Here is a 25134-nt window from a genome sequence, read left to right on the forward strand (position 1 = left end):
GAAACACAATGTAGGTATTTTCAAGTAAGACTGTTCACACAGGATTAATTTTACACTGTACACGTTTTTTGACGTTGAAGCATATACACACAGAGAAAAAACCTGCCACAACCAATACACTTAAATACCTGTACATTATTTACACTTCAAAATCTTCTACGCCGCTCCAAGCCACCAGTGTCATTTAGAGATACACATTTCAAACTGGAGTGTAAAACGCTCACAGTTTTTTAACATGAGAATTGCAACATAAATGCTGCTTTTGGTTCTCGAGTAAATTCAATGGATTCAGGTGTTAACTTTGTTCCATGCCAGCCATCAGTGACAAAGCCAAAGATTCCACTGCAAACCAAACCATAAAAGTAGTTAATATTTGCATTTTCAGCAGTCTGCACATATTTACTGCAATATTCAATTCTGCAGCTTAAGGGAGAGATATCAACTTATCTTTTTTTAACTGTAACACCAGGATTTCAAGACAGTAAGGCATTTTATGAATCTCTGACAGTTTAGTTTAGACAATATTTCACCACTTTCATCATCAGTTATGCATTAGCTATTTTGGGCAGTAAGAACTGGTAAGAAATTAGCTCCCTTGAAATACTAACTGCTGTACACAGAAGTAAGGAATAAACATTGGCAGTGGCTGTGTGCAGGAAGCCATTCTCACAGTTGGTTCTGCAGACGAGCTCTTGTTGCCTGCGTAGCACTGATGTCAGACACTGCCTCTTTCAGAAACCCATCAGAACATGCATCTATGCCCCAGCTAACCCCATTCAGCAGTTGCCCCCTAACTCAACCTGGCAATGATGAGAAGTTTAAGTTAGTATCAAGCTGCAAGTAGCAGCACAGACATGTCATCTGCTGCTGCTTCTGCTGCTGAGGAAGTAACTTCCAACAGATGGGCAGAGCCAAGATCTCGGTGCAGTTGTAGCTGAGGCACCATAATACTAAAACTTCATCTGTGCAAGATATATCACAGCTGTCATCCAACAACAACGGAAAGAATGCTTTTCTACACCCTAGGTGAATGAACTTGGCTTAATTCATTCAGATAACTGCTTGAGATTCGCTTGGCTATATCAGCATACTCTCATCCAGAAAACAGGTAAAAGCTGTCATAAATAAAAAAAAAGCATGGCCCAAATACTGTGAAAAAATAATGAATTTAACTTCTAAAGAAGTAAGCTTCTCGCCCCTCTGTGAAGACCTCACAAAACAAAATTCGTTAAGATGCACTGACAAACATAAATCCAGATTAAAACCTAAGTACGTTCTCAGTGAAGCTTGTGCCCAGGAAGTGCTGGCATGCAAGAAGCGGCAGGTACTTACAGTGTGGAAAAGAGCCTCGACAGACAGCCTTGTTGAGAACAGTTACAAGAAACATGTGGCAGTTTTTAAAATCAGATTCCATCTTCTCTATGGATTCCATCCTACAAAACAGTTGAACAGCAGCGCTTAACAGACGAGCCACTACGTTATCTTCAACATATGACCAAAACTTCACAGAAAGTGACAAAAAGACAGCATTTCAGTTATGCCTGTGTATGCCACTTCTACAAGGCAATTAGGACAGTATCATCTGAACCACAATGGCATTAATTCCCTCCTCATCTTAGAAATGCCACAATGCCACAATGGCATTAATTCCCTCCTCATCTTAGAAATGCCACAATGGCATTAATTCCCTCCTCATCTTAGAAATCTCAGCAGTAACTAGGAGGAACTGTGTGGTTCCAACTAGCAACTATTACTCCTACGTAGCTTTGTATTTCAAGACAGCCCCACTCCTGGTCCCTTTTGCTTTGGAGCCCCTTGGGGTAAACCTACACTGCCAAATGAAAATGGGGCACCTACACTACCTTAGTATCAGCCAGCTCCTGAATTCCATTTTGGACTGTGCCAGGTAGCACTCACCGGAGGAGGGAGGAGATGTAGTTCAATAAGTCACTCCTTCCCTTTTTCTCCTCTCCCAAGAGGATACGGGTGACACTACATTACCTGGGACTTTTTCCTACCACATCCTAGAGGACACAACCACATGCCCTGAGTTTCAGTCTTTATTAAGAGCCTCCACAAATTATTGCTGACACTTCGAATTAGAAAAGCGCTCCAAAAATAGCAAGTCCCTAATTCCACAGGAGAGCACGATCCAAGTTCTAGGTAGCATCTGTGCCAAAGAGAATTAGTCCTGAAAAATAAGGAAGTGAGGCAGTGCACACCAGCTGGCCTCAGGGCCACAGACCAAGCCCTGAGTGTTAGACACAGCCTTGGAGACTTGCCCACTACCCTTCATCCCTCAAGCAGCAGGTTAGACAAGCAAAAGTATGAAGTGCAGACTGGGAGAGGAGTGGCTGGAGAAGGGCCCTGCAGAGCCGGGGCTGCTGGTGGGTTTCTGACTTCAGTCATGGCACATAAGGAAGCATCCATCTTTTCTAAAAATCCCAACTACAATGCCATCCCAGGTTGTTTCTACTGAGAAACGACTAGAGGAAAGGACAGACCATAAATAACTTCAGATTTTAGCAAGAAAAAATCTGAGCATTTGAATTAATGGAATCAAACATTCTGCATGAAGATCTTGACTGCAGAGTCAATGGCAGAACTTTCACTGACTTCAACAGCTTCAAATGTTTACCACAAATTCTTCTACAAAGGTTTTGTGATTTGGACAGTCCAGATTAGAAAAATAACGAGGTTTAGAAACACAATTTTTATTTTTTCCAAACAAAAATTTATTGCTTTCTAGAATGAAAGCAAACTAAATAATCCCACTTTTCATAAACCAATTAATGAATGTCAGCATCTAGTTGCTTAAAATTTTATAGTGTCACCAGGAACATGATCATAAATGAAACCTGCAAACCTCTCATTTTACTGTTAAAAGAGATATAAAGGAAAAGAAAACCTTCTCTCTTGCTCTGCTCTGCAGTACTTTCAAACACTTAGAAGTGATAAAAAGGCCACCTTTTTAATTAGAAAATACTTAACATACACTGACACAAGTGCATGAAACTTCCTAAGTTTCATCCAATAAATTTCAAAATTAAATCAAATAGATTTCACTTTTGCTAAGAAATAGCAATTATCCTCTGCTATCTGCTGTTAAACATCGAGCAAAGTCCTGTTATTTCACACACACACACACAAAAAATAATCTCAAAATCATATTCTGAACTGTAAGTTACCACCCTGCAGAATTTTAGGTACATATACTTACTTCCAAGCCCCCAAACCAGCCTGCCAACGGTCTGCAAACATCAGTACTAGATTTAACACTTTCATTATAGCTTCTTTCACAAAGCTCACCTAAAATAACAAAACAAAAGCAGTAACAGTCAGAAGTTCATCGTTAAGCATAATCCTTTTCGCTATTAAGATGCAATACAAAGGTCTCCCAAATGCTCAGAGGGCTGGAGCACCTCTGCTATGGGGACAGGCTGAGAGAGTTGGGCTTGTTCAGCCTGGAGAAGAGAAGGCTCCGGGGAGACCTTATAGCACCTTCCAGTACCTGAAGGGGCTACAAGGAAAGCTGGGGGGCACTTTTTACAAGGGCCTGTAGTGACAGGACAAGGGGTAACGGGTTTAAATTAAAAGTGGGGAGGGTTAGATTAGATATGAGGAAGAAGTTCTTCATGGAGAGGGTGGTGAGGCACTGGAATGGGTTGCCCAGAGAAGCTGTGGATGCCCCATCCCTGGAAGTGTTCAAGGCCAGGCTGGACGAGGCTTTGAGCAACCTGGTCTAGTGGAAGGTGTCCCTGCCCATGGCAGGGGGGTTGGAAATAGATGATCTTTAAGGTCCCTTCCAACCCAAACCATCCTATGATTCTATGATCTGTAAAAACAATATGATTCTTCCAAATTTAAGGTGTGTATTGTATTTGCTCCCTAATTCATTTTATGGTTGAGTATTTGGATGAGGAATTAGCACGGACAGTATGTGGAATAAAAGGCTACAGTGCTACCCATGTACCTCTGTTTTCTGCCATACCAGTATGTATAATCCTCACTACGTAACAAGCCTCAGTTTGTTCTTAAAATCCAATATAAAGAATGTAATTTTATCTTCTCTCCTTGATAGAATTGAGACTTCCAATGGAAACGATCTCTGAAAAGCGACCATTTCCTCAAGAGTACCTATATATTGCTTAGAATGAATGGATTGCAAAATAGGCAGCATAATTAGTACCAAACTACTTTTTTGTTCTGCTAAACTCAATATATCAGATATGGCAGTTGTTTTACCCACCTTTTCTCTCAGTAGGCAGCGATCATGGATTGTAGATAGGTATCTGTAATGAATCTTTATCAATTGATCTAAATCTTTGGCTTCTTCTACCTGATGCTGAAACTCCAAGCCTGTACTGTGAAGAATCTTAAAAAGACCATCGTTATTAAATTCCATGTTGCACACAAGTCCTTATGACTCGCTTCCAAACTCTTTATTTTAAGAGCATAAAATTGCCTGATTCATTCACTCTTCGCTCTCAAATTTTAGGCTCACTCTACAAATTACTATCAATATAGCAAAAAATTCAAGCCTTTCTCATAATTCACAGTGACATTCCTCATATAAATAGGAATACTCCCACTGTACAAGGGCAGACAGAGTATCCCCAGAGGAGCTGATCTGGGGTCTACTGATTTATTAAAGGCAAAAAAAGGCAATAGCAAGGCAGACGTGTCTACAGGCACTGCCTTTATATCTGAGAAGTCATGTATACACTTCTGGATCTGTGTACTAGAGATTTTTGAGAAGGATGCATTTAATTAAAATGTCTGTAGGAACACTTTTACATGCATGACACTCTTTAAGGGAGTAACAGCTCACAAAACTGTTTGTACATGACTGCTTCAGTCATCTAACAGTGGGAGAAACAATCACAAAGAACTGATAATATTGAAAGATCAATCATATGCATGTAGAACTTCTACAGCATTTTTAGAATTACTGATTCAAAACTGCCAAGTTAAAACTAAAACATGTTTAGTCTCATGTCCTTTCTGCAAAACAATTTTGAGCTAAGACTTTGTTTTTTATGTTTTAAGTGAAACTTAAATATTGCATCTCCAGTTACAAGTTCTTAATATAAATGAAACCATGATATAAGACAAACCCTAGTCATGATGTAGTTGTGCAGGCTGTTAACAAAATGCATAAGCTTCACTCTTAGGAGGAACATGCGATGTATCTGTTGTTTTACACTTTCTGTTTGTGGCACAAGTAGAGGAAGTGGTCCACATAGAGCAAGTATTCCTTGTTCCAATAAAGCTTCTTCCTTAACCTGCGAGTTTTCTGCAGCACAGACTAGTTCTAAAACGAAAAGGCAAGAGTATTATACTGAAGTCCTTACGCAGACAAACTGTAGCTAAAATGTTACTTTAAACTGAAATTTGTTATTCCTTATTACTCTGCACAGAACACTGATGTGTGCAAGATTCTTCTTGCAATGCAGATGTGTTACTCAGATATAGCAACACTTCACTGAATAGTTTGACAGAAGATGTACAACACAGCTTGATAAATACTAGAACAGGAAATGCTATTTAAGACCTAAGGATTATGCTCTTAAATAAAATACCTACATTAAAAATAAATGTGCATACTATCTCCACAAAGGGGAAAAGACTTAAGCACAAAGTCATACCCATAAAGTTTAAACAACAGAAAATGACATGATTTAGGAAGGGAATTACTTAACTGACGTACAAAACAGATGATCCCATCAAATTTCAAATTTATTTTTTGAGGACATGAAATGTGTATCCACTTCATATGGGACAGGAAGAGATAAATATTAACCTAGTGAGAGAGACCTCAAATGATCTCTTTCTACAATCCCCAAATATTTCAGTGTAGCTTAGGATCTGTATTCCAAACTGCCTATCTTACTGTTTCAATGTCAATTACAGTATTTTTTAATCTTAAATTGTTTGTAAGGTATTACTCATAAAAACTTGGCCTACATGTAAACCAAAACATTAGGGTGTGGCAGACAGCCCTTCTGTCAACAGCAAGGTCTGAAGAGTGAAGTAACAAGTTGCCAGTATAACTACCTAGACCTGAATCAAAGAGACACATGGAAGGCATGAATAAAGTCTTGTCCCTGAGGCTGAAGTGAAAACACACCCTGCTTAATATATCTAATTTGCAAAGCTAATAGAGATGAATGTTATAGAATGAGTCAAAATTCTGACTGGTTTATACTACTTACTGCAGAAAGCAGCAGGCTATACATATCCTTATAGCACAGAACAAGCTTTTAGAGTATCTTTCATTGAAGAAGTTTCTTACCATCAAATCGTAAAACATCTAGACTATACTTGGCCCACTTTATTTGCAGTAAGAGCAGAAAAACTTGATTGTAAATTTTTTGGCACTCTAAGCTTATAACTATATCCACAGGCCAAGGAACCTAAGAAGAGGAGAGGATAATCAAGACAGGAAATGAAGTCACTTCAATACAACATTTCAAATCTGTTCTGAAATAAGAATCACAGCAATAATAATTCAATAACTACCTTGTAACTCAATGTCAAACCATCTAAGGTGTGGACGGGGAGTTTCTTCTTTGCTGTATCAACACTTTCAAACGATATAGACAACCTACGCAAGAAAACAGTGATTTAATTGGTGATAGTATGTTTTAAATTAGTGGTTTGTTTCATTAATTTTATTTCTTATTGCTCAATACCAACTGTCTGATTTAATCCATTGGACTCGGGCAGAATGGATGACAACAGCCTAAAACTTCATTAAAATGGGTTCTTGTAATGAGCATGCAATAATTAGTACTGCGCTCTGCAAGTTAAGTACATCGGTATAGGCAAGTGTAAAAGAAACATAACTAAACTGTATTTTGCAGGATTTTGCATTTTACCTTGAACTGTCCTCTGGATAGCGTTGGCCAACTGCTTCTTGAAGCTGAACGTTTAAGAAAGCAACATTCTGCCAGGTTTCCTTTTCTCTAATTTTGTCAAAAATGGATGTATAGAAGTCATACATGGTATCTCCAGCTTCAAGTAAGAAAAAGTTTCTCATTGCCTGCAAATATTCGACCAGCCTAACCAGGGAACAAAGTGTAACAATTCCTCAGTCTTAATCACACAACTGAAATCAAACACAACTGTTAACAGAAACAAAAACCTTAAGAACTCTTTGCTACAAGAACTCAGTACTGGACACAAACTTAAAGTCCACAGTAAATCCTTTGCTTCACCCTCAGACAGCCTTGACCTACGTTCAAATAAAACAAAATAACTGAGCCATTTTTTCCGGTAAGCCTGAAGAGCCTCAGTAACTTCCATGGAAGTGCTCAAGGTATTCAGCTATCTTACGGGCTAAGCGATTCTTGGAAACAGCCCAGAGTCTGAAAATCCTGTCCCTCTCCCCAAACAGAACTTGGGGAAGGAGATGCAACTGTCGAGAAAGTTCTGTCTAAGAAGTGACTTCAGTGTGGAGCCTCAGAAAATTATGATACTGGTTTTCCTTTTCTGATAAAGGAGGAAGAACAGTACGGCCACAATGGTCACAAGAACCCTGACTATAAATACATTATTAAGGACAGATTAAAAGCATGACTGATGACCACCTGAAAGGTGAAAGTAATACAAAAACACCTCATAATGTTCTTTTGTCTGCTATACATTTTGTAGTATCACAACCGAACATTAAACAAATATTCTGGCTTCCTAAAATTCGTTTTACATTTTCAAATGACACCACTGTGAAAAGTACTGTTTGAAACAATTTCCCTGTTGAACATCCACTGAAGACAAATGATAGCTTTGATCTTGATTTGAGCTAGACCAAGCGTTCACCCAGGATTCTATTATGCTATATCCTCCTTTCCCCCATAATAACAATGATTTTATTGTTATTATCAAATTGGAATAGAAACATAACAATAAATGCCTGCTTTTAGTGTATGGCATACCACTGGCAATTAAACCCAGAATGTTAAGGAAAAAAACCACAACCTACTTTCTTACCTATAGTCCTTCTTCAACGTTTGCATTAGATTACCACAGCATTCCAAGTATTGCTTGTCTATGTGCGGATAAAGACAAGACCTCAAAGTCAGTTCAAAAGTCTGGCAGGTCACCGATTCTGAGGATCTATCCACACACACATCCCCACCAGTAAACTTCTCGTGAAAGTCGCTCTGTTCCAAATATAACCTTCAAAATAAAACAAGCTATTTAGGAAAGAAGGTTCATAATTCATACAATACGTAAAACAAAAACTCAAACATTTTAATCAAAATTGGATCCTCGGCTCTAAAATATATGGTGCAGAAGTAATAAAAGCTGATCCTTCATACTGGTTTTGTATGACCAGGCATAAGAATATCAAAAAGGATGGCATTCTGTCACCACACAATTGTTAGAGAAAGAATTCCAAAAAACAACATCAATTTCAAACCCATTAAAGTTCATAGGAACTTTTAAAACTGTATTGTGCATATACAGCAGTCAGATGAACTTCCCAGGAAAAAAAAAATAAAACTAAAGAAGTAAAAATTTGAACAACAAAACGAAGCAAAACCCAACAACAACAGAAATGCAAACCAGTTAAAAAGAAAAAAACCCACCACACACAGAAAATTGGGTTGAGGCACCTTAAAAATGGGGTCCCTATATATTATCTGTAATACTATATCATGGGAAGAGTATCTGCAGTCTACAATTCGTAAGTTTAATTACTTTGTCACAGAAAGGATCAAATCATTATAATGTTCTGTAAGAAACTACTCACTAGCTGAATCCATTGTAAGAGGAAGCTGGGCTCATAGCAGCTATCTCCTTGACAGACTGCATGAGTCAGACATTGAAGTGATCTATCAAATTTTGACAAATAGAATAGTCCCAATGAACAAGGGAAGTAACAGATTCTTACCTACTATTAATTATTATTTCTTTAAAACAAACTTCTCCTAGGACTGAAATGAAGACATGTAAATCAGCAACTACTATTTAGCAAAACCATAAATAGCTATTTCTTATTTGTAGTCACAAAATAAACAAGATTCAGAGTTCACCTTTTTTGCTAATTCCCAAGACATTTAACACCTCTATATGACTTTCCTCATTATGAAGAATTTTCATACAATTCATGTGAATTTTTGAAAGCTTTCAAAGGTAAATAATTTAAGCACAGCACAACTGAAGCTGCATTCTCCAAGGAATATACTTGGCGTAAGCCAAAGACCTTGTGTATAAAATCCAAGCAGGCACATTTAAAAGTTCAGATTTTACAACAGCATTCACTATTAAAACACGTATTTGCTAAAAGCCTGTTGCTATAGAAGACCACTCCCCTCTTCAATGCTAAGCAATGCGAGTAGCAGATTCTTCACCGATTTTAATTGTTTTACTTTGAGCCATTTATTTAACTTCTGTCACTGATTGTTGGTGCTCCTCTTTATTCTGCACTTGGTTGTATTCGGTAGCAGCAGCAATAAGAATTTGGTCTACCAGATATCCCGTGGCAGAAGACAGCTCTCAACAACACAGCAGGAAGATCATTTGTTTACCTGGCAAAATTAATAGCCAGCAGTGGGTCATGGAGATCATCCAGTTCCAAGTGCCTTTCTGCTATAGACTGCATCTTTATCAGGCTCTGCTTGGTGGCCTGCTGCTCCGTAATAATATCTGGAACAGACTCCTCCCCGTGCCGCAGGCGAGACTGCACCGACTCCAAGAACAGCGTATACAAACTCTTTCGTTCAGCATCTAAATTGGACGACACGTTGCCCGGTAAGATTTTGTTGTAAAAGAAAACACCATCTGAAGTAAAAGAGGAAGTCCATAGCCCAACATTTACTCATTAGCTTTTAACATACCAAGTGGAGCCCACTATTCAGGAAAAAAACTCAAAATAGATATTTAGGCAGTGCTAAAATGGCAGAAAGCCTTCGAGGTCTAAGGTCAGGCACATGTGCGTTGGTGGTATGTTCAGGCATTGCTGAATGGATGTCTGAGAACCATTTGAGAACCTTCCCCTTCAGGTGCAAAAGCAGTTAGCACTTGAACAACCCTACAGCATTCGCTAGAATAGATTATATTCTCACACCAAGAGGGAGAAATAAACTCAAGAGTCTCCAAAAGACTTTAAATCAGGAAATAGCAAAATCAAAAAAACGTATCTTGTTTCGTACAAGAAGAAAAAAAATCCAACACTGGCTACAGTGCTGTACTATGTTTTGCAATCATTCAAGATAAATAATCCAAATATCCAAGTATCTTTAATGTAATTATTAGCAACATGCTATCTCAGAATTATTCAACAACTTAGTAGTGAGAAACAATTATTAAAACAAAACAGCTTTATTACTAGAACATAGAGGCTGTTTTCTTTTGTCTTAAGAAAATTTTGTTTTGCAAGCATGTGAAAACAAGTTCAAGAAAAATTTAAAGCAATAAAAAGCAAAGGAAACCCTCGATCTTTATACACTTTGCTCTTTTCACTTGTTTGCACTGGAAAAGTGTTTTCAATCAGATCATTTCAATCAGAACATTCACCAGGGAGCATTATATTATCCTAAAAACATGGAAACACTAGTACAAAACCCACACCCTTACTGTTAGAAATGCTTAAGGCAAAACAGTCCACAAAGTGACATCTCACCTCTTGAGGCAGCCTGCTGCGGAGAGCCGTCTTTGCACTGCAGATTCTTCAACAGCTGCATGGATTTTCCAGCCATGATGATTTGCTTTAGCACGGGTTTCAGGAAAGAGACCATAGTGTGTTGCCTGCTTGAAGGAGCCTGATCACTGCCAGAACTGGCACTGGCATTATCGCTCATCTTCTCTTCGTTCTCCGTCTTCTCCGAGACACTATATAACGTGTAGGTAGCATACCAAAAATCTCTGTGATTAACTGGAACGTTTTTGTTTCTGCAAAGAAATAAAAAGCTGTTGAGTACTTCCCCTTTCAAAAGATGAAACTTCATTACTGGAAGATGCGTATCATCTTGCTTCGCCTTTCTCTTAAAATGGTCAAGAAGCGCTTTCAAAGCTAAATAAAATAAGCTAATTCATACCACAAACTCTCAAGACACCTCTAGAACAGAAGTTAGTTACAGCAGGGTAAATAAACAGCTCACAGGAGGTAAAACAGTTTTACAACCAAATAAACCCCCCAAAACAAGGCAGTTATAATTAATTTTGTCCAGAAAGTTAACTATTGAGTGGCATGCATCCTTAACAACAAAATAAATAAATCTGCAAGTCAATTACTGATTAAAACCCAAAATTAAGCAAATACTGCTGGGAAAGCTGAAAATCCTAGGGTTGGTGGAATTCAATTCTCAGTTCCTTTTGCTTTTTTGTGTTGTTTACATCAGATACACAGTTTGGTCCTTGAAGTCAAATGAAAATTAAAATGAAGCACAAATATAAACAAAGGTTGAAATCACCCCCATTAATAGCACTGAAAACACAACTACAGAACCACGGAAAGAAAAGTCAAGTAGGATATAATATAATAAGGATGTTAAAGACCTCAGCTACTAAGGACTTAATACAACAGTACTCTTAGATAATTCATGCTCACCTTGACCTGCTTTAACAGACAGAGGTTCAATTAAGTTTGGCAGAGAGGGGGAAATGGAGTTGTAATTATGAGACAAAATTCTAATTTCTATATTCACTTTCCACTTCAAGCTGTCAAAAAAAGTGACCAGCAAAATGCAGCCTACAAACAGACGAGATATTAACTGCCCAAATAATGTTTAGGATATGTGCATGTAATTCAAGGCATTATATTAACTGGGACTACAAGTCAGAAGCAACGAGTATTTTAATTCTAAACGGCGTTTTATTTATAACAACTACAGATTAGCAGAAGAATTAAAAAGGAGTTTTCATAATTTTTGCAAATGTCTTGGTTCTGAAAAATGATTAATTACTGATATTTATTTATAGATGGAAAAAAATAAAACAATTGATTTCTATTCCAGAACAATAGCTGGTAGGCTCCTTATCTAATTTCCCTGATGGGAAGTTTGAGACAAGTTATAAAAATATGATGAAGAAATTAATTCTACTTAAACTAACAAGCATGAAAACCTACTTTTATTGTCACCCTTCACCTCCTAGGTTCTACAGCAACTTTTGTATTCATACTTGCACAGCGTTATGCGTCCAGTATCAGCATCCCTACCTCTGAATGATGAATTCCTTTGCAGGATCAAACAAGTTACCGTGGACTATCCACTCATCCACTGTCTGTAAGTATGGCCTCACAGTTTCAACCCAGAGAGAGAAGAGAAGGGATACCTGCATTTAAAGGGAAGAAGAAAAAGTGGCTTGAGCATTAGAAACAATATGGCAAAGCTCAACCTCTTAACTGTGCAATTATAATTTCTGAGATCGAGGTACCTGCACTTAAGGATTTTTAAAGATAAATGTTAAACTAAATTACAGCTTTAGTAGTTTTAATGGAAGCCTGCATTGTGTGTGCTTGCCCTTGTTACTTCTGTCATCGCAGTTAGACCCAAATGGTAGTTTTAATTTTTTTCACTCCAACATCTCCTAGACAGTGAGGGGTAGTCATAAAACATTCTGTGGTTTTATAACACAGAAAACAGGAAAACAAAAGGACATGGGGACATCTACTGTATTTTCAGTAGTAGTATCAAGTTACTGTAAAAACCCAAACCCTACGTTACAGCATGAAGTGAACTGTGCAGCTGTAGAAACAGAAGGAGGGAAGGCTATTATTCCAAAGCTCCCTCTATCGTAACAGCTCCCTGGCCTCTGATTTCCCACAGTTCCTCCCCTCAGTCCTGAAACCACACCGCTGCTGATCCCCTCATAAACCTGATGTTGCCCAGGCTGAGTGAACTCATGCCAGAGAACAGCACTGCATTATGACTATCAAATCTGCCCTCAATCCTTGGTAGCTGAAGGCTACTGTGCTCCAGCCCCACCTAAGTTACTACACATTCTAGTGTGTCGTTCTATGAAGGAAGGAATGACTGACTTCCCCTACCGTTTGCTCAGATGCTTCTCCAACACTGTCATATTCAAGAATAGCTTTGTAGAGAGTATTAAGCAGATGAGATGCTCGTACAACATTTCTGGTGTCAGGTGGCACTTCCGCTACTCCTGTGCTGAAAACTTTGTGAAGTACCTTCAGCTGTGCTAGTCGGGGAGACAACTTATCTATTACTATTGAAAGTGTGACTGTTTTATCTGGAAGAAAAAACCCAAATATGTATAAAAGTAACATCCAACAGAAAAACAAATTTTGCCAGTGTTATTAATGAGGTTTTAAAATGCAGCACAGCATCTTTCATGGTTTCAAAACATACTTGCATATTGTTTTGCACATTTCCCTCTTATAAAAATTACTTTGTGTGCCCCCCTCCTGTAAAATTTCCCTTGCACTGTACCTTTGTTGATTATGCATTTTTCAATTTCAGTAAGTTCTTCTTTAAAGCTAATGAAATATTTATACAAGGCCCACATAAAAGCTTGGTAGGTTCTGAACGGGGCTTCATTAGTTTTCTTTGGAGTGGAAACTGTTCCATGCATTATGTTTTCCGGGCTGTGTCCCATCACTTCATCAATGAACTTCTGCAGTCTAAACACAACTTGCCCATATGCTGCTATCTGCTCCAACACAGATCTCAGGCAATTCTAGAAAAAAACCCACAAACACCAAACTTGTCAAAATCCTCTAATAAAAATGTGTATTCTATAAAACCTAAAAATTGAATCACAAGATATTTCTACGAACTAAATTATAACAAAATTCTGCCACCTCTATCGCTTCATGACATTCTGAGATATGGGAACAGCCCATTCAGTTTTATTAAGTCAGGCAAAACACAACTACGAAAATGTCATTTTTCCACAAGCCGTTTAATTTCCTATTCCCCAAAATTACATCTTCCTAATGACAGATATATTCAACTGAGATTCAGAAACAACTTACATGGGTTAAATGAGTTACAATAATATCATTCCGCACAGCCACTTTTCCATCATTCAGCTGAAATATAAAAAGCTTCTTCACACCTGACAGCAACCTTGAAAAGAAACAAAAATAACAGTAATTTCCCCCCCAATGGACTCATAATTATGTAATTAGTAAAAGAATTAGCTCTCCCTTGCCTTAAATTTTCTTATCTTCAAATAAAAGGGGACCACAGATCAACTGTGATGCTATTGCTACTATAAGCTGCTGCTAGAACAAGAACAATAAAACGCTGGCATCAAGATCTCCTAAAGTTCCTTTCCAGCTGAGATCATCTCCAGCTAAAGGATGACTCAAACCTACTTTCTAAAATTGGACACTGTATTAAAAATCCACATGGTCAGGATAAGAACAATTGGTTCCACTTAGCAGCTGGACTTGAAGAATCAATGCATACAAGTAGTAGTAAGCTGCTTTCTTCTTTGTGAGTGTGAATGGTTAACACCCATAAGCAGCATCTTTACTGTCTGCAGTGGTTCAAGCTAAAAGCTGAGTAGTAACTGTTTCTTCAGACAAAACTTCAAAGAAATCCCTCATTTCCTTGAGGGAAATACTAAGTTAAAATGCAAGCTTTGTAACAGTGTTCTTACCAAAGTGTTTCCCGTATAACCTGGGTTTCAGTGACTAGTATTCTCTCTTCCGGCACATATAAAGGATCGCTGGTGTACAAGTGGTGGTCCCTTAGAGAAAAGGAAATGAAACAATTTAATGGCTGAAGTAACAGCTGAAACACATGAAAGTAAGAATGGAGCAACAGTCTTAAGGCTCTGTGTTGTTCTAATTATCTCCAAGTAGATTCAATGTTCACGGGGGCATTTTAAATATATAAACAAAAGCAGAGTTTGTTTTCATATTGTTAAGCACAATACTATGGAAAGCATTCAAATACTGTACACCCATCATACACAGCAATGCATATTCAAATATTGTACACAGCAATACAAGCAACTTAGTGGCAAATACCTGAAGTACCACAAGTACCTGAACCTGCGTTTTTTTGCTTGCTTTTTTGTTTTGTATTTTTAATTCTTCAGCCTCAATTATTTCATCTCAATGTTGTGAAAATTTGTTAAAAATACTATGCTAAAAAGTACAATATGAATTTCCCTAGCCTGTATAAGAAAATTCACACTTTAGCCCAAAAGTTTACTTAAGAAATTGAAACTTTCACAGCCACCCAAAACCTTTCCCTTATGATCCTGTGCTACAGAGTTCTTTGTAAACCTTCTACAGTATTTTTCATATTTTAGTGAAGTATAGAACGATAATTCACGTTTGTAGTGTATACACTCATTAATATCATCTGTGGCAAAATTTATGTGATCATGTTCCAGCCCTGGAGCCCTCAACATCAGAAGGATATCAACTGGTTGGAGCGAGTCCAGAGGAGGCCACCAAGATGCTCAGAGGGCTGGAGCACCTCTGCTATGGGGACAGGCTGAGAGAGTTGGGCTGGTTCAGCCTGGAGAAGAGAAGGCTCCGGGGAGACCTTACTGCAGCCTTCCAGTGCCTGAAGGGGCTACAAGGAAGCTGGGGGGGGGGGACTTTTTACAAGGGCCTGTAGGGACAGGCAAAGGGGTAACGGGTTTAAATTGAAAGCGGAGAGGGTTAGATTAGATATCAGGAAGAAGTTCTTCCCGGAGAGGGTGTTGAGGCACCGGAACAGGTTGCCCAGAGACGTTGTGGATGCCCCATCCCTGGAAGTGTTCAAGGCCAGGCTGGATGAGGCTTTGAGCAACCTGGTCTAGTGGAAGGTGTCCCTGCCCATGGCAGGGGGGTTGGAACTAGATGGTCTTTAAGGTCCCTTCCAACCCAAACCAGTCTGTGATTCTATGATCCTATATTCAAAATTCAAAAATGCAAATTAACTAATATTGGTTATATCATACATCTGCTATCAACATTGCAACAGCAATAGCATTGCTTTATTTACATTACTGATTTCCTAATATTCACTGTAAATTTGGGTCCATAACTGGCTAGATAAAATTATTTCAGGTGTCAGTTGGTTTACTCCCTGATTAAGAAACTCATTAAATTAAGGAACCAAAGACAAACCTAATGGTCCCTATTACTGCAGTACTGATCCACCAGAGGGACAGAGGGAAGAACCAGGTGCTTTCTTTTTTTTTAACTTCATTCTCACTTTTTTTCCAAAACCACATAGGCCATTATATACTGCTTTATGTTCCTTCCCCACACCAAATCTGTTTTTAAGACTAACTTTGTAAGGCAGGCATCAAAACAAAAAGCTAAACTTTAGGGAGGTCCTCACTTCCAAGACCACTTACAACCCACCTCTATTAGTTCCCCAGAGACTTCTGTTAAGGGTTTACCCAAACAAAATTCAACAGTAAGATTTGTTTCGTCGAAAAAGGAAAACCCTCCCTCTGATATAACAAATACAGTAAAAAATTAAATAAGAGGAAAAGAATCTAGTAACAGAAAAAAAACCCATCTCATTTGTTCATCTTAATAATTCTACCCTTTTAATTTTGTTTTTAATTAAATCAGTAACAACTATACTATCTTTATGCTTCCACAGTAAAGACGCTTAATAAAGTCATTATGTAGCATGACATTCCAGTATGGAATACATAAGTGACACTGTTTTCTTACCAGACTGCAGCTAGGTTGGAATGCAAGTGCAAACTATGTGAAAAGCGAGGAGCTCTTCCTGTCCAGTACTGAGGAACTACATGCTGCTCCAGCCAGCTGTGGGCATCAGGCTCACCGACTGTGAAAACACGTGACACTTGGTGAGGTATTTTTATTTATTCAGGAAATGCTTATAAAACACAGGAAGAAGTTACTAATAAGCTATCTGCTCAGCTGCACAATCACAGATCTTTTCAAATAAGTTACAATTTCCAACTATTTACACTTCACTGCACTCATATATATGATACCATCATACACAAATTGATTTACACAGAAATGCCTCATCTCCTAAAAGCTGTAAAAGCTCTCCTAAAAAAGTCCTACAAAATTCACTTGGAGACTTATGTAGTTCCCAATTCTTCCTCAGAAAATGTGCTTCTGTCTCAGGCAATTCTCAAATGATATCTATAAAACCAAGCTGACTTGAAAAAAAACCCACCAAAACCAAACTGCCAAATACCACCCACTTTGTCACTATGTTCCTTTTTACCAGGCATTTAGTATATTACCCAAAAATGTTTTTTTCTTAAATATGGTTATCAAAAAACCCTTACCTTATCCCAGTTGGATTATATATGCTTACACAAGATATGAAAATAATACAGCCTTCTTACACAAGATATCCTGTATCCTACAGTATTCTATGCAAAACCATACACCTACAGTTAATATTCCCTGAAGCTACCCAAGAGTAAGCCACTAGTGTTTCAGTGACTTTAATGTTTTAATTAATTAAAACAATTTTTTTTAAAAAATGCTTCATACCCAGAACTGAGTCAACTGTTTCTGTTGTCAACCAAATTTGTTTTAGCATTCTGATAGTTAATAATAAAAATTTACAACACATCCATACAGCTCCATGCTACATTCATGATGTAAGTTTTAATTTCTCAATTGGAATATCCAGGTATATTTCCACAGAAATAAACATAAACTCCATTAGCAACAACAGAAATCAGATTAAACCTTCCATACTGCATATTTACTCTTAAAAATAATTTTAAAAGGCAGTAGTGAACAATAAGCTCTACCTTAAAAGTACAACTATAGGTCTAAACCACAATGCCTCACTAAAGAACAATAAATAAAGCTGCATTAGCTTGCTAAATTTGAGTATGTACGGCTGTATCAGAAGAAACATAGCTTCTTCTCACCTTTCCAGGAAACATGAGGTACTGTTTTCTTATTTGGATCCTGGTCTTCCAAAGGTGTCCTGTCTACTTGAATACCCGAGTCCTCCCTGCTCAAAGGCTGAGTGTCTTCCTCCTCTTCACTTTCTCCAGACCAATCCTGTTAAGCGCAACAAAACCCAGCACACTTCAGTACAACGCAGCAGACAGATCTATCTTCACTTCCTATTCAAGCCAAACAAACTATTCTCTTTTTTCTTCCACTATAAAGTAAATTCAGGACATGAAGACTAACAGTGTCTACCAGACTGTCTGTCTACCAGAGACTGGTTTAAGTTAGACTAACACAAATGACCCAACAAATGAGAGAACTGGAGAAGATCGCAGAACGACACCAACTTCTGACCAGGGGCAGGCAGGAGTCAGCAGAAGGAGCCAGTTTAGTTGCAGGACTAAGTCAAAACATGGTGAAAAACAAAAGCCTTTGTATTACTGTTACTCTGCTTGGTCCCGTGTGTATTTCATGGTATGAAGTAAGAAGCAAGGTATTAGGGAATCCTGTGAAAATCAACATGCAGAGCACACTGACTAGGACAGCTCAACCAGGTCTCTAACATACTTCAAACCAGTTTATACACTTTATTTTTACCTTAAGAAATTACTTACTGGTGTATCTACGCCTGGGCCTAAGTAAATTTCTTCTCCTTCCATCAGATACTTTCCCCAGTCAAATTCTTCTTCCTTTTCTAAGAGAAGTATAAATATAAAAAATAGTAAACATCACATAACTCTTGACTTTCTTTTCCTCTAAAAAACATTTCCAAAGTTAAAATTACCTTGTTACTCTAAATCTAAACCGAAAGGCATTCCCTTCCACTTAAGGTTACACCACTGTTCCTTTAACAAGGTTACAGACTTTCAACATGACATGTAAATTGACGTATCAACCACGTATATTCCTTCCCAATTTTGTTGCTTACACACTCAACGTACGCAACATAGCGTGCCATCAGCACATTTATCTGTGTTACGTTACACTACCCTACGCTTCAATCCTGGAAAAACATGCAAGAATGCAACATATCACTTATTGTGACTAGTCCCGCTTAGGTCGGTGGAAACACTGTATAATTTACATATGCACAAGGAGCCTGGACTGTAAACAACATAAAGCAAGAACTGTCTTACTGTCCAAAAAAGACACCACATATCCATGATGTGATGTGTACTACTTGAAAAATAACATTCACACTTACAATATATTATATCTTAAACATGAAGCTTACTCAACTGTAATTAGTGTTGTTTGAGATAACCTCTTCATATTCACATTCCTGGAATGGGCTGAAAGTGCATTCAAAACACCGCCGAGGGAATGTGCAGAGATCATTCAAAAAGGAATCTTAAGATGCAAGATTTTCTTTAGGTTAGTCTGAAATATTCTTCTTTCAGTCTATGACACAACACTGTAAACAAATGGGGGATGGCATCCACTCAAACTTAAGCACAAGCCTCATTGTCAGGCACTGAGTGAAACAGTCCTACTCTAGAAAGTAGGCAGCTGGGACCTCTCTGCAAACCTTCAAGGCATCTCCCTTTCCTTGACTACATAAGGAACACAGGAATTTACATCACCAAAGCTGTTTCAACAGACCTTCTACCTAGGTGCAAGACAGACTGAGGACAGAAACCCCGCTATCTGTCTCCGAGAGCTTGTAAGCACTGCTGAACTGGTGCAGAACACTAAGTGACAGCGGTACAAGCCAACAAGAGCTCCCGAGGTATTTTGGTTGCTGGAAAATTTAATTAGGCCATGTACACATAAATGGGGGTAGGAAAAATTTGCAGGCTAATTTAAATGATGTATAAATCATAAAAAAGACAATCAATAAAGCACCTTGAAGTGAAGGACATAATAAAATGGACAGGAAAAACGGCCTTATCAGACTGCGTTAATAGACTGTATCTTTCATTAGCAATATAAACATCTTGTAAACTTACCCACTTCTTTGACTCTTGGTTTTTCCACATAGGTGGTGTTGGATGGAGAATCAGACAAACACAACAGAAGAGAGAGTATGGAATAGTGTGTATCTGTCTTTAAAACACATTTAAAAAAAAAAAAAAAAGGCAAGTCAGTACGTGGTCCAAAAGATTTTGGTTAGGAATAATCTCAGCCTGTTATCTGCAGAAACGCTTCTCATTAGTTCCCCTTCCCCAGTCCTGAATTACAAAAGTAACATCTGCAACATGATACTGAATGTTATCCATGCTCAGCTGCTCACCAATTAGCCAAGCAATATACAAATACTTTAAAAGTAGCCACAGCATAAGCTGTCTCTTACTGAACTGACCAATCAGAGAATATGGGAAAAAAAAGAGGAACCCTGAAACACTGTGACAGTGAGAAGTCACCAGAGGACAAGGGATAATGGACAGCTACATTAACACGGATGAGGCAGAAGCACACAGTTAATGGGCCTGCAGGAAACCAAGCCTTAGGTTCCCTTACTTGTTTGGCTGATTGTTTCCAACAGAGGCTAAAATGGAGTTAGTTAAAGCACTTTGCTGAAATCGCTACATTTCAATACCGCGTCTACATTACCTTCCCTCATCTGAAAGTTTACACGCAGCGTTAAGGACACATCTTTGATTCCAATATTGCCCTAAGGTGGTCATGAAACAGGGGCCTTCAATCAGGCACCAGTTGCAGAGATTTGTGTTATGCCCTACCCCCTAGTAACTGCTTACAGCACAACCATTTCTTACTAAAGTAAGATTTTTCTTTGGCCTAACTTCCCAAAATGCTTCACCAGACCAAACATTTTTCTTCGAGACACGTGGAGATTCTGCCACCTACATCTGTACCGTCCGACACACACATGCACACACTTACAAAGCTGTTTTGGAATGAGATCCACTTCTCTTTTAAAAAAATAATTCCGATTTCTGATAAAGCAGCATCATACTCATCTAGCAGACACAGAACATAATATGTTCCTACTGAACATCACTGACTCTTTTAGAGTTAGCCAAAGAACACCAGTAGGTCATTGACAGAATGACATGTGCGAGCTAGTGTTTCACTTCCCAGTCATAAAACTGATAATCTTCGCAGTTACATGCCACTGCTAGAAACTAAACACAGTTTAACTTCTCAAATATGAGATATTATCTACCTCCAGCTATACCCCAGCTGCATTTTCCAAAGGACAAAAGCTCTTAAACCATAAGATACTTGCCCCAATCAAGTATTTAAGTGCTTGCTTGGGCTTTTGTTTTGGTTTGGTTGGTTTTAATGTTGTTTGACTCTCAAGAGCAAGCACAGCTAAAGGCACTTTCTAAAAAAATCTGCAGAGTATAGTATAACAACTGGAGATATGTGTACGCTATTGAGGGTTTCATGGTTTTCCCCACCAATTAGAGGAAACCTACAGCAGTGCAAAGGAAGGTAAACGTCAGTTCAGGGAGAAGTAAAAGCGGACTGTAACTCAGAAAATAGAGCCCCTTTAAAGAACATCGTTATATGAAGCACCACCCTTAAACCACAAGCTAAATTTCCCAAAGGCAGGAACTTCCAATTTTCAAGGATCAAATTCATTATTAAATGCTTTCCAGTGCAGTAGTTAAGTGAGACAAATTTTGCCATATCCACCCAGGCCATATCCTAAACTCTGATACACAGTGTATCAGAGGTGTAATATATACATAGTCTCAGTAAGGCAGCTACTGGACAGGAGCACTCAATTTGGAAATACTAAAATCAAAATGTTTAGATGCATTACGTAAAGTAAAAAAATGGGCAAAGAGTAAGAAAATTGTTCAGTTTGCCATTGTTTTACAACAGTTGGGAATCTAGATCACGTAGATACTAGCTACAATGTTGGTACAATGTTGACCACAAAACATGTCCTCTGCAATGAGAAGATGTCCATTAAGTCACGAAATTGCATGGGCTGGAACCCCGACAAGACAATAAACTCATTTCTAAAATAAATGGGGAAACTAAATGACACAGGTCTGAAAATCCCTGACCTGAACAGCAAGTGCAAACCCCACTGTTAAGTCACTTGGCATTTCCAAAACACGATTACAACTGAAGTCCCCATCCCCATCATCACAATAAACGCAAAAGTGCTGGGAAAAGAAAAGAACAAAGAAGTTGCAACTTACATACCTTTGTTTCTTCAATATTTGGGAGTGGTGAGTTCAGAAATTTTTCTGTTAGCCTTTTCCAGCTTGCAGCTTTTCCAAGGTCAGAATGAACTATCAATTTTTCATGTATTCTAATAACAAAAATAATATCAAAAATGCTTCCAAAAAAGTTAACTAACGCACTGTTAATGCATATGCATAAAACTTACCCTTCTATCGTCCGCTCTACTTTGTGACTGTTCACATCAAGAAAACGATGAAATCTGTGTAAGAAATATGTATTAGAATATGTTTAAAAAGGAAACTTAAGTAAGGAAGAAAATAAAGCTCATCTACAAATATGAGGACAACATTATCGTTTAATAATGCATGCTTGACTCAGCAAGAGCATTAAGCATCAACAAAATTTAATCTCTGTGTCTCTTAGCTCAAGAAGGATTAAGTACAACTGACCTTAAAGATGGAAAAATGTAATGCAGCTTACATTTAACCAGCACTTTAAGCTGAATGGAAAACTAGTAATCTATCAGCAAGCTAAGCAATTAAAATATGCTGTCAGATAGGTCAAGTGGAGCGAGGAGATCAAGAATGGTACTGTCAAAGGCACCCATGTCAAATGTACAACAATTATCTGGGACTCGCATCACAAGCACATGCAAAACAAGCACCCACATGGGAAGGCCTCTAAACCCAAATGAAGCTTCTTCATAAATAGTAAAGAGGAATGACTAGAAAAAAAGCAAGCTCAATCAAAATAAAGATATACCACCAAAGGTATCATCGTATAGGGACAAAAGAAATACTCGTGGAAGGTAAGTGGACTTTGCAGAAGAAATTAGGATGTGAACAAGGTTCTTCAGTTATATGGAGAGAAAAAAATAGGCAACGGGATGTGACAGCAGTGGAGACAAGGTCAAGATACTCTTTATGTCAGCCCTCAAAGCCAACCTAATATTTTGCCTTCACTTCCAGCTGTAACTGCACAGAACACAGTGGCAAAACTCTTGATGACCACAGACAGAAAACTACTGGATTTGAAACAGGAGCAAAAATTAAGCTACACAGACTAAATTTGGAAAGACAATCTAAAATCACCTCAGTGTCAAAGTAATAAACTAGAAAATTAAACTGGAAGGCAAGTAGCAATCACTGTTAATATGTACCACTAGAGGATGAAGACATGCCCTTATTAAAGGGAAGAAAAAAATTACTTTGTTAACTACAGACCCACTGTCTGATTTCAGCTGTGTGTAAGGCCTTGGAATAAAAGCACGATAAAATATAACATTAACTAGGTAGCTGACATTTTGATGAAGAAAATATATCTTATCTCATTTATTACAGCACATTAGTTCACACAGGAAATCATTAGTGCAAATGAAAAACAGTGGCAATTACAAGAACTGGAAGATTTAGAAAAACAGACTGGAATGACAACAATGAAAAAAGAACCTGGACTGAAAAGAAAAATTAGGCTGAAGGAAAGTTACTACTGAACTTCCTTTAGTCTACAATTACTTACAACTTTAACTAATGACCCTAACACACACAGTCAAAAAAAGCATCCATTTTTTTAGGCAAGTTGGGAACATCAAGAATAGGAGAGGACTAGCACTCTGCATGGAAAGAAACAGATGAATCTGAGAATTACAGCACAGAAACATCATCAAATCTAACAATACAAGCCACAAGTTTCACAAACTTGAAACTAAAGAGACATTCTGCTACAGCCTAAGGTCTCAGTTTGGAAATACGGTGTTAGTCAATCTCAGGCTGAAGTTCCACGCACATTTCTTGGAAAATTCTGGCATAAAAACCTTCCTCTTCCCAATTCTCCCTGTGAAAACAGCTTGCTGTCAACTCTGCATCGGCCCCTCTGTTTTCCTGCCCTGGTTGGTGGTTTTTTTTTTAAAAAAAAAAACAACCAACCCACCCCAACCCAAAAATTCCCCAATCTAAAAGAGCACACAGCTACACAAGCAACCGTGTTACCAAAACAGGGAGAGATGTCACGAGAGGAGATGGAAGACAGGGTGCCTTTACTTGGCTCAAGAAACCCTGACACCATTACCCATCTGCAGACCCAGAACAATGACCGTTATGAGTATTTTGATGCAGATACAAAACCAATAAGCATAATCCTATGACGCAGTAGACAAAACATTTCTGGTAAATACAAAGAACACGAGGAGACAGCAGTTACAATATTCCTACATTCCCAATGCATATACACCTAGCCTCAAAATTCAGCAAAAAGCTGAACTTGTCAAGACACCAGCTACAGGGCCATGCCCAGCTCTCCCACACCTCAGCTTCAATTTTGCTGTTGACCAATAGCTATTGGGTTATTAAAATACTCTTATTTGAGCATATCAGGAGTTGGGATTTACAGTTTGACTTGATACAATGCAGTTATGCCATTGCTCACTCCCAAAAAATGGACTTAAATAGCATAAAAAGCATTTAAGTAGCATTGATTTAAAATGATTTAGGCACTTTGTATAAAGTTAAGCATTTATGTGAGACTCTCCAGAGGCAGCAGTTAGCGACAGTATGGGAAACTGGCAATAGATCATGTAAAAACTGGCACTGAAACAGTACCCGAGATAACTGAAAAAGCAGTGTGTAAAACTTCAGTAAGGACATTTTTAGAAGGCACTGTAACAGAATTAACGGGGTACAGATAACATATATTGCAAGTTAATAAAAACCATGTGTATAACAAGCTCAAGTAACATCAAACACACTCTCTTCTGCAGACTGACAACCTTTCATATAAGCTGCACAGTATTCTTGACCAGAAGCTTTATCTCGATTTGATTTGTTTTACTTACTTGTTACATATAATGATTATTTCTTTACCTTCCTCCAACAAACAAAATTTTGCATGGCCAAATGGTGATGCTGAAAGGCACCTTTTTACGCATCAGGGGAAAAGCCCTACAGGACCGAGAAGTTAGTGGCAGTGACAGCCACTGGCCCTCAGTCAGGCACTCACAAACGGCGCCCACTGCTACCCCTGACACTCTGCACGGAGGGTACGGCAGGACACGACCCCGCACCACCCCTCGGCAGCCACGGAGCATCATCCCCGTCCCCAGGCGGCAGCGGGTCACACCACACCGCAGTCCCGCAGAGAAGGGGGCCCGGCCCAGCGCCGGGTGCCAGCCGCGCCGGGGGCTCCTTCCCTCCGCAGCCCGG

At 38.5% G+C, this 25134-nt stretch overlaps 1 protein-coding gene across 1 annotated transcript; it reads right to left on the reverse strand.

Moving 5' to 3' along the window:
- On the reverse strand, positions 1 to 25022 carry TUBGCP5 (tubulin, gamma complex associated protein 5). The gene is made up of 23 exons (XM_010154197.1): positions 24796 to 25022; positions 22143 to 22196; positions 21956 to 22064; positions 19780 to 19876; positions 18445 to 18524; positions 17803 to 17938; positions 16607 to 16724; positions 14578 to 14667; positions 13946 to 14039; positions 13401 to 13647; positions 12998 to 13200; positions 12167 to 12282; positions 10631 to 10899; positions 9537 to 9735; positions 7993 to 8181; positions 6882 to 7064; positions 6523 to 6607; positions 6296 to 6416; positions 5118 to 5314; positions 4250 to 4375; positions 3221 to 3309; positions 1333 to 1433; positions 1 to 342 (listed from the first exon to the last, which is right to left on the reverse strand). The coding sequence occupies exons 1-23, from the start codon at positions 25020 to 25022 to the stop codon at positions 296 to 298; spliced, it is 3177 nt and encodes a 1058-aa protein (XP_010152499.1). The 3' UTR covers positions 1 to 295.
- Between the last annotated feature and the right edge of the window lie 112 nt (positions 25023 to 25134).

This window comes from Eurypyga helias, unplaced genomic scaffold (assembly GCF_000690775.1).
Source record: "Eurypyga helias isolate BGI_N326 unplaced genomic scaffold, ASM69077v1 scaffold38436, whole genome shotgun sequence".
Taxonomy (NCBI): Eukaryota; Metazoa; Chordata; class Aves; order Eurypygiformes; family Eurypygidae; genus Eurypyga; species Eurypyga helias.

Coding starts and splice junctions, on each gene's coding strand:
- TUBGCP5 (XM_010154197.1), bottom strand. CDS start 25,022: ATGATGCTCCGTGGCTGCCGAGGGGTGGTGCGGGGTCGTGTCCTGCCG. Junction 22,197..24,795: donor ATTTTGTTTGTTGGAGGAAG/GTAAAGAAATAA, acceptor TTTCTTACACAG/ATTTCATCGTTTTCTTGATG. Junction 10,900..12,166: donor AAGGAATTCATCATTCAGAG/GTAGGGATGCTG, acceptor ATTTCTTTGCAG/AAACAAAAACGTTCCAGTTA.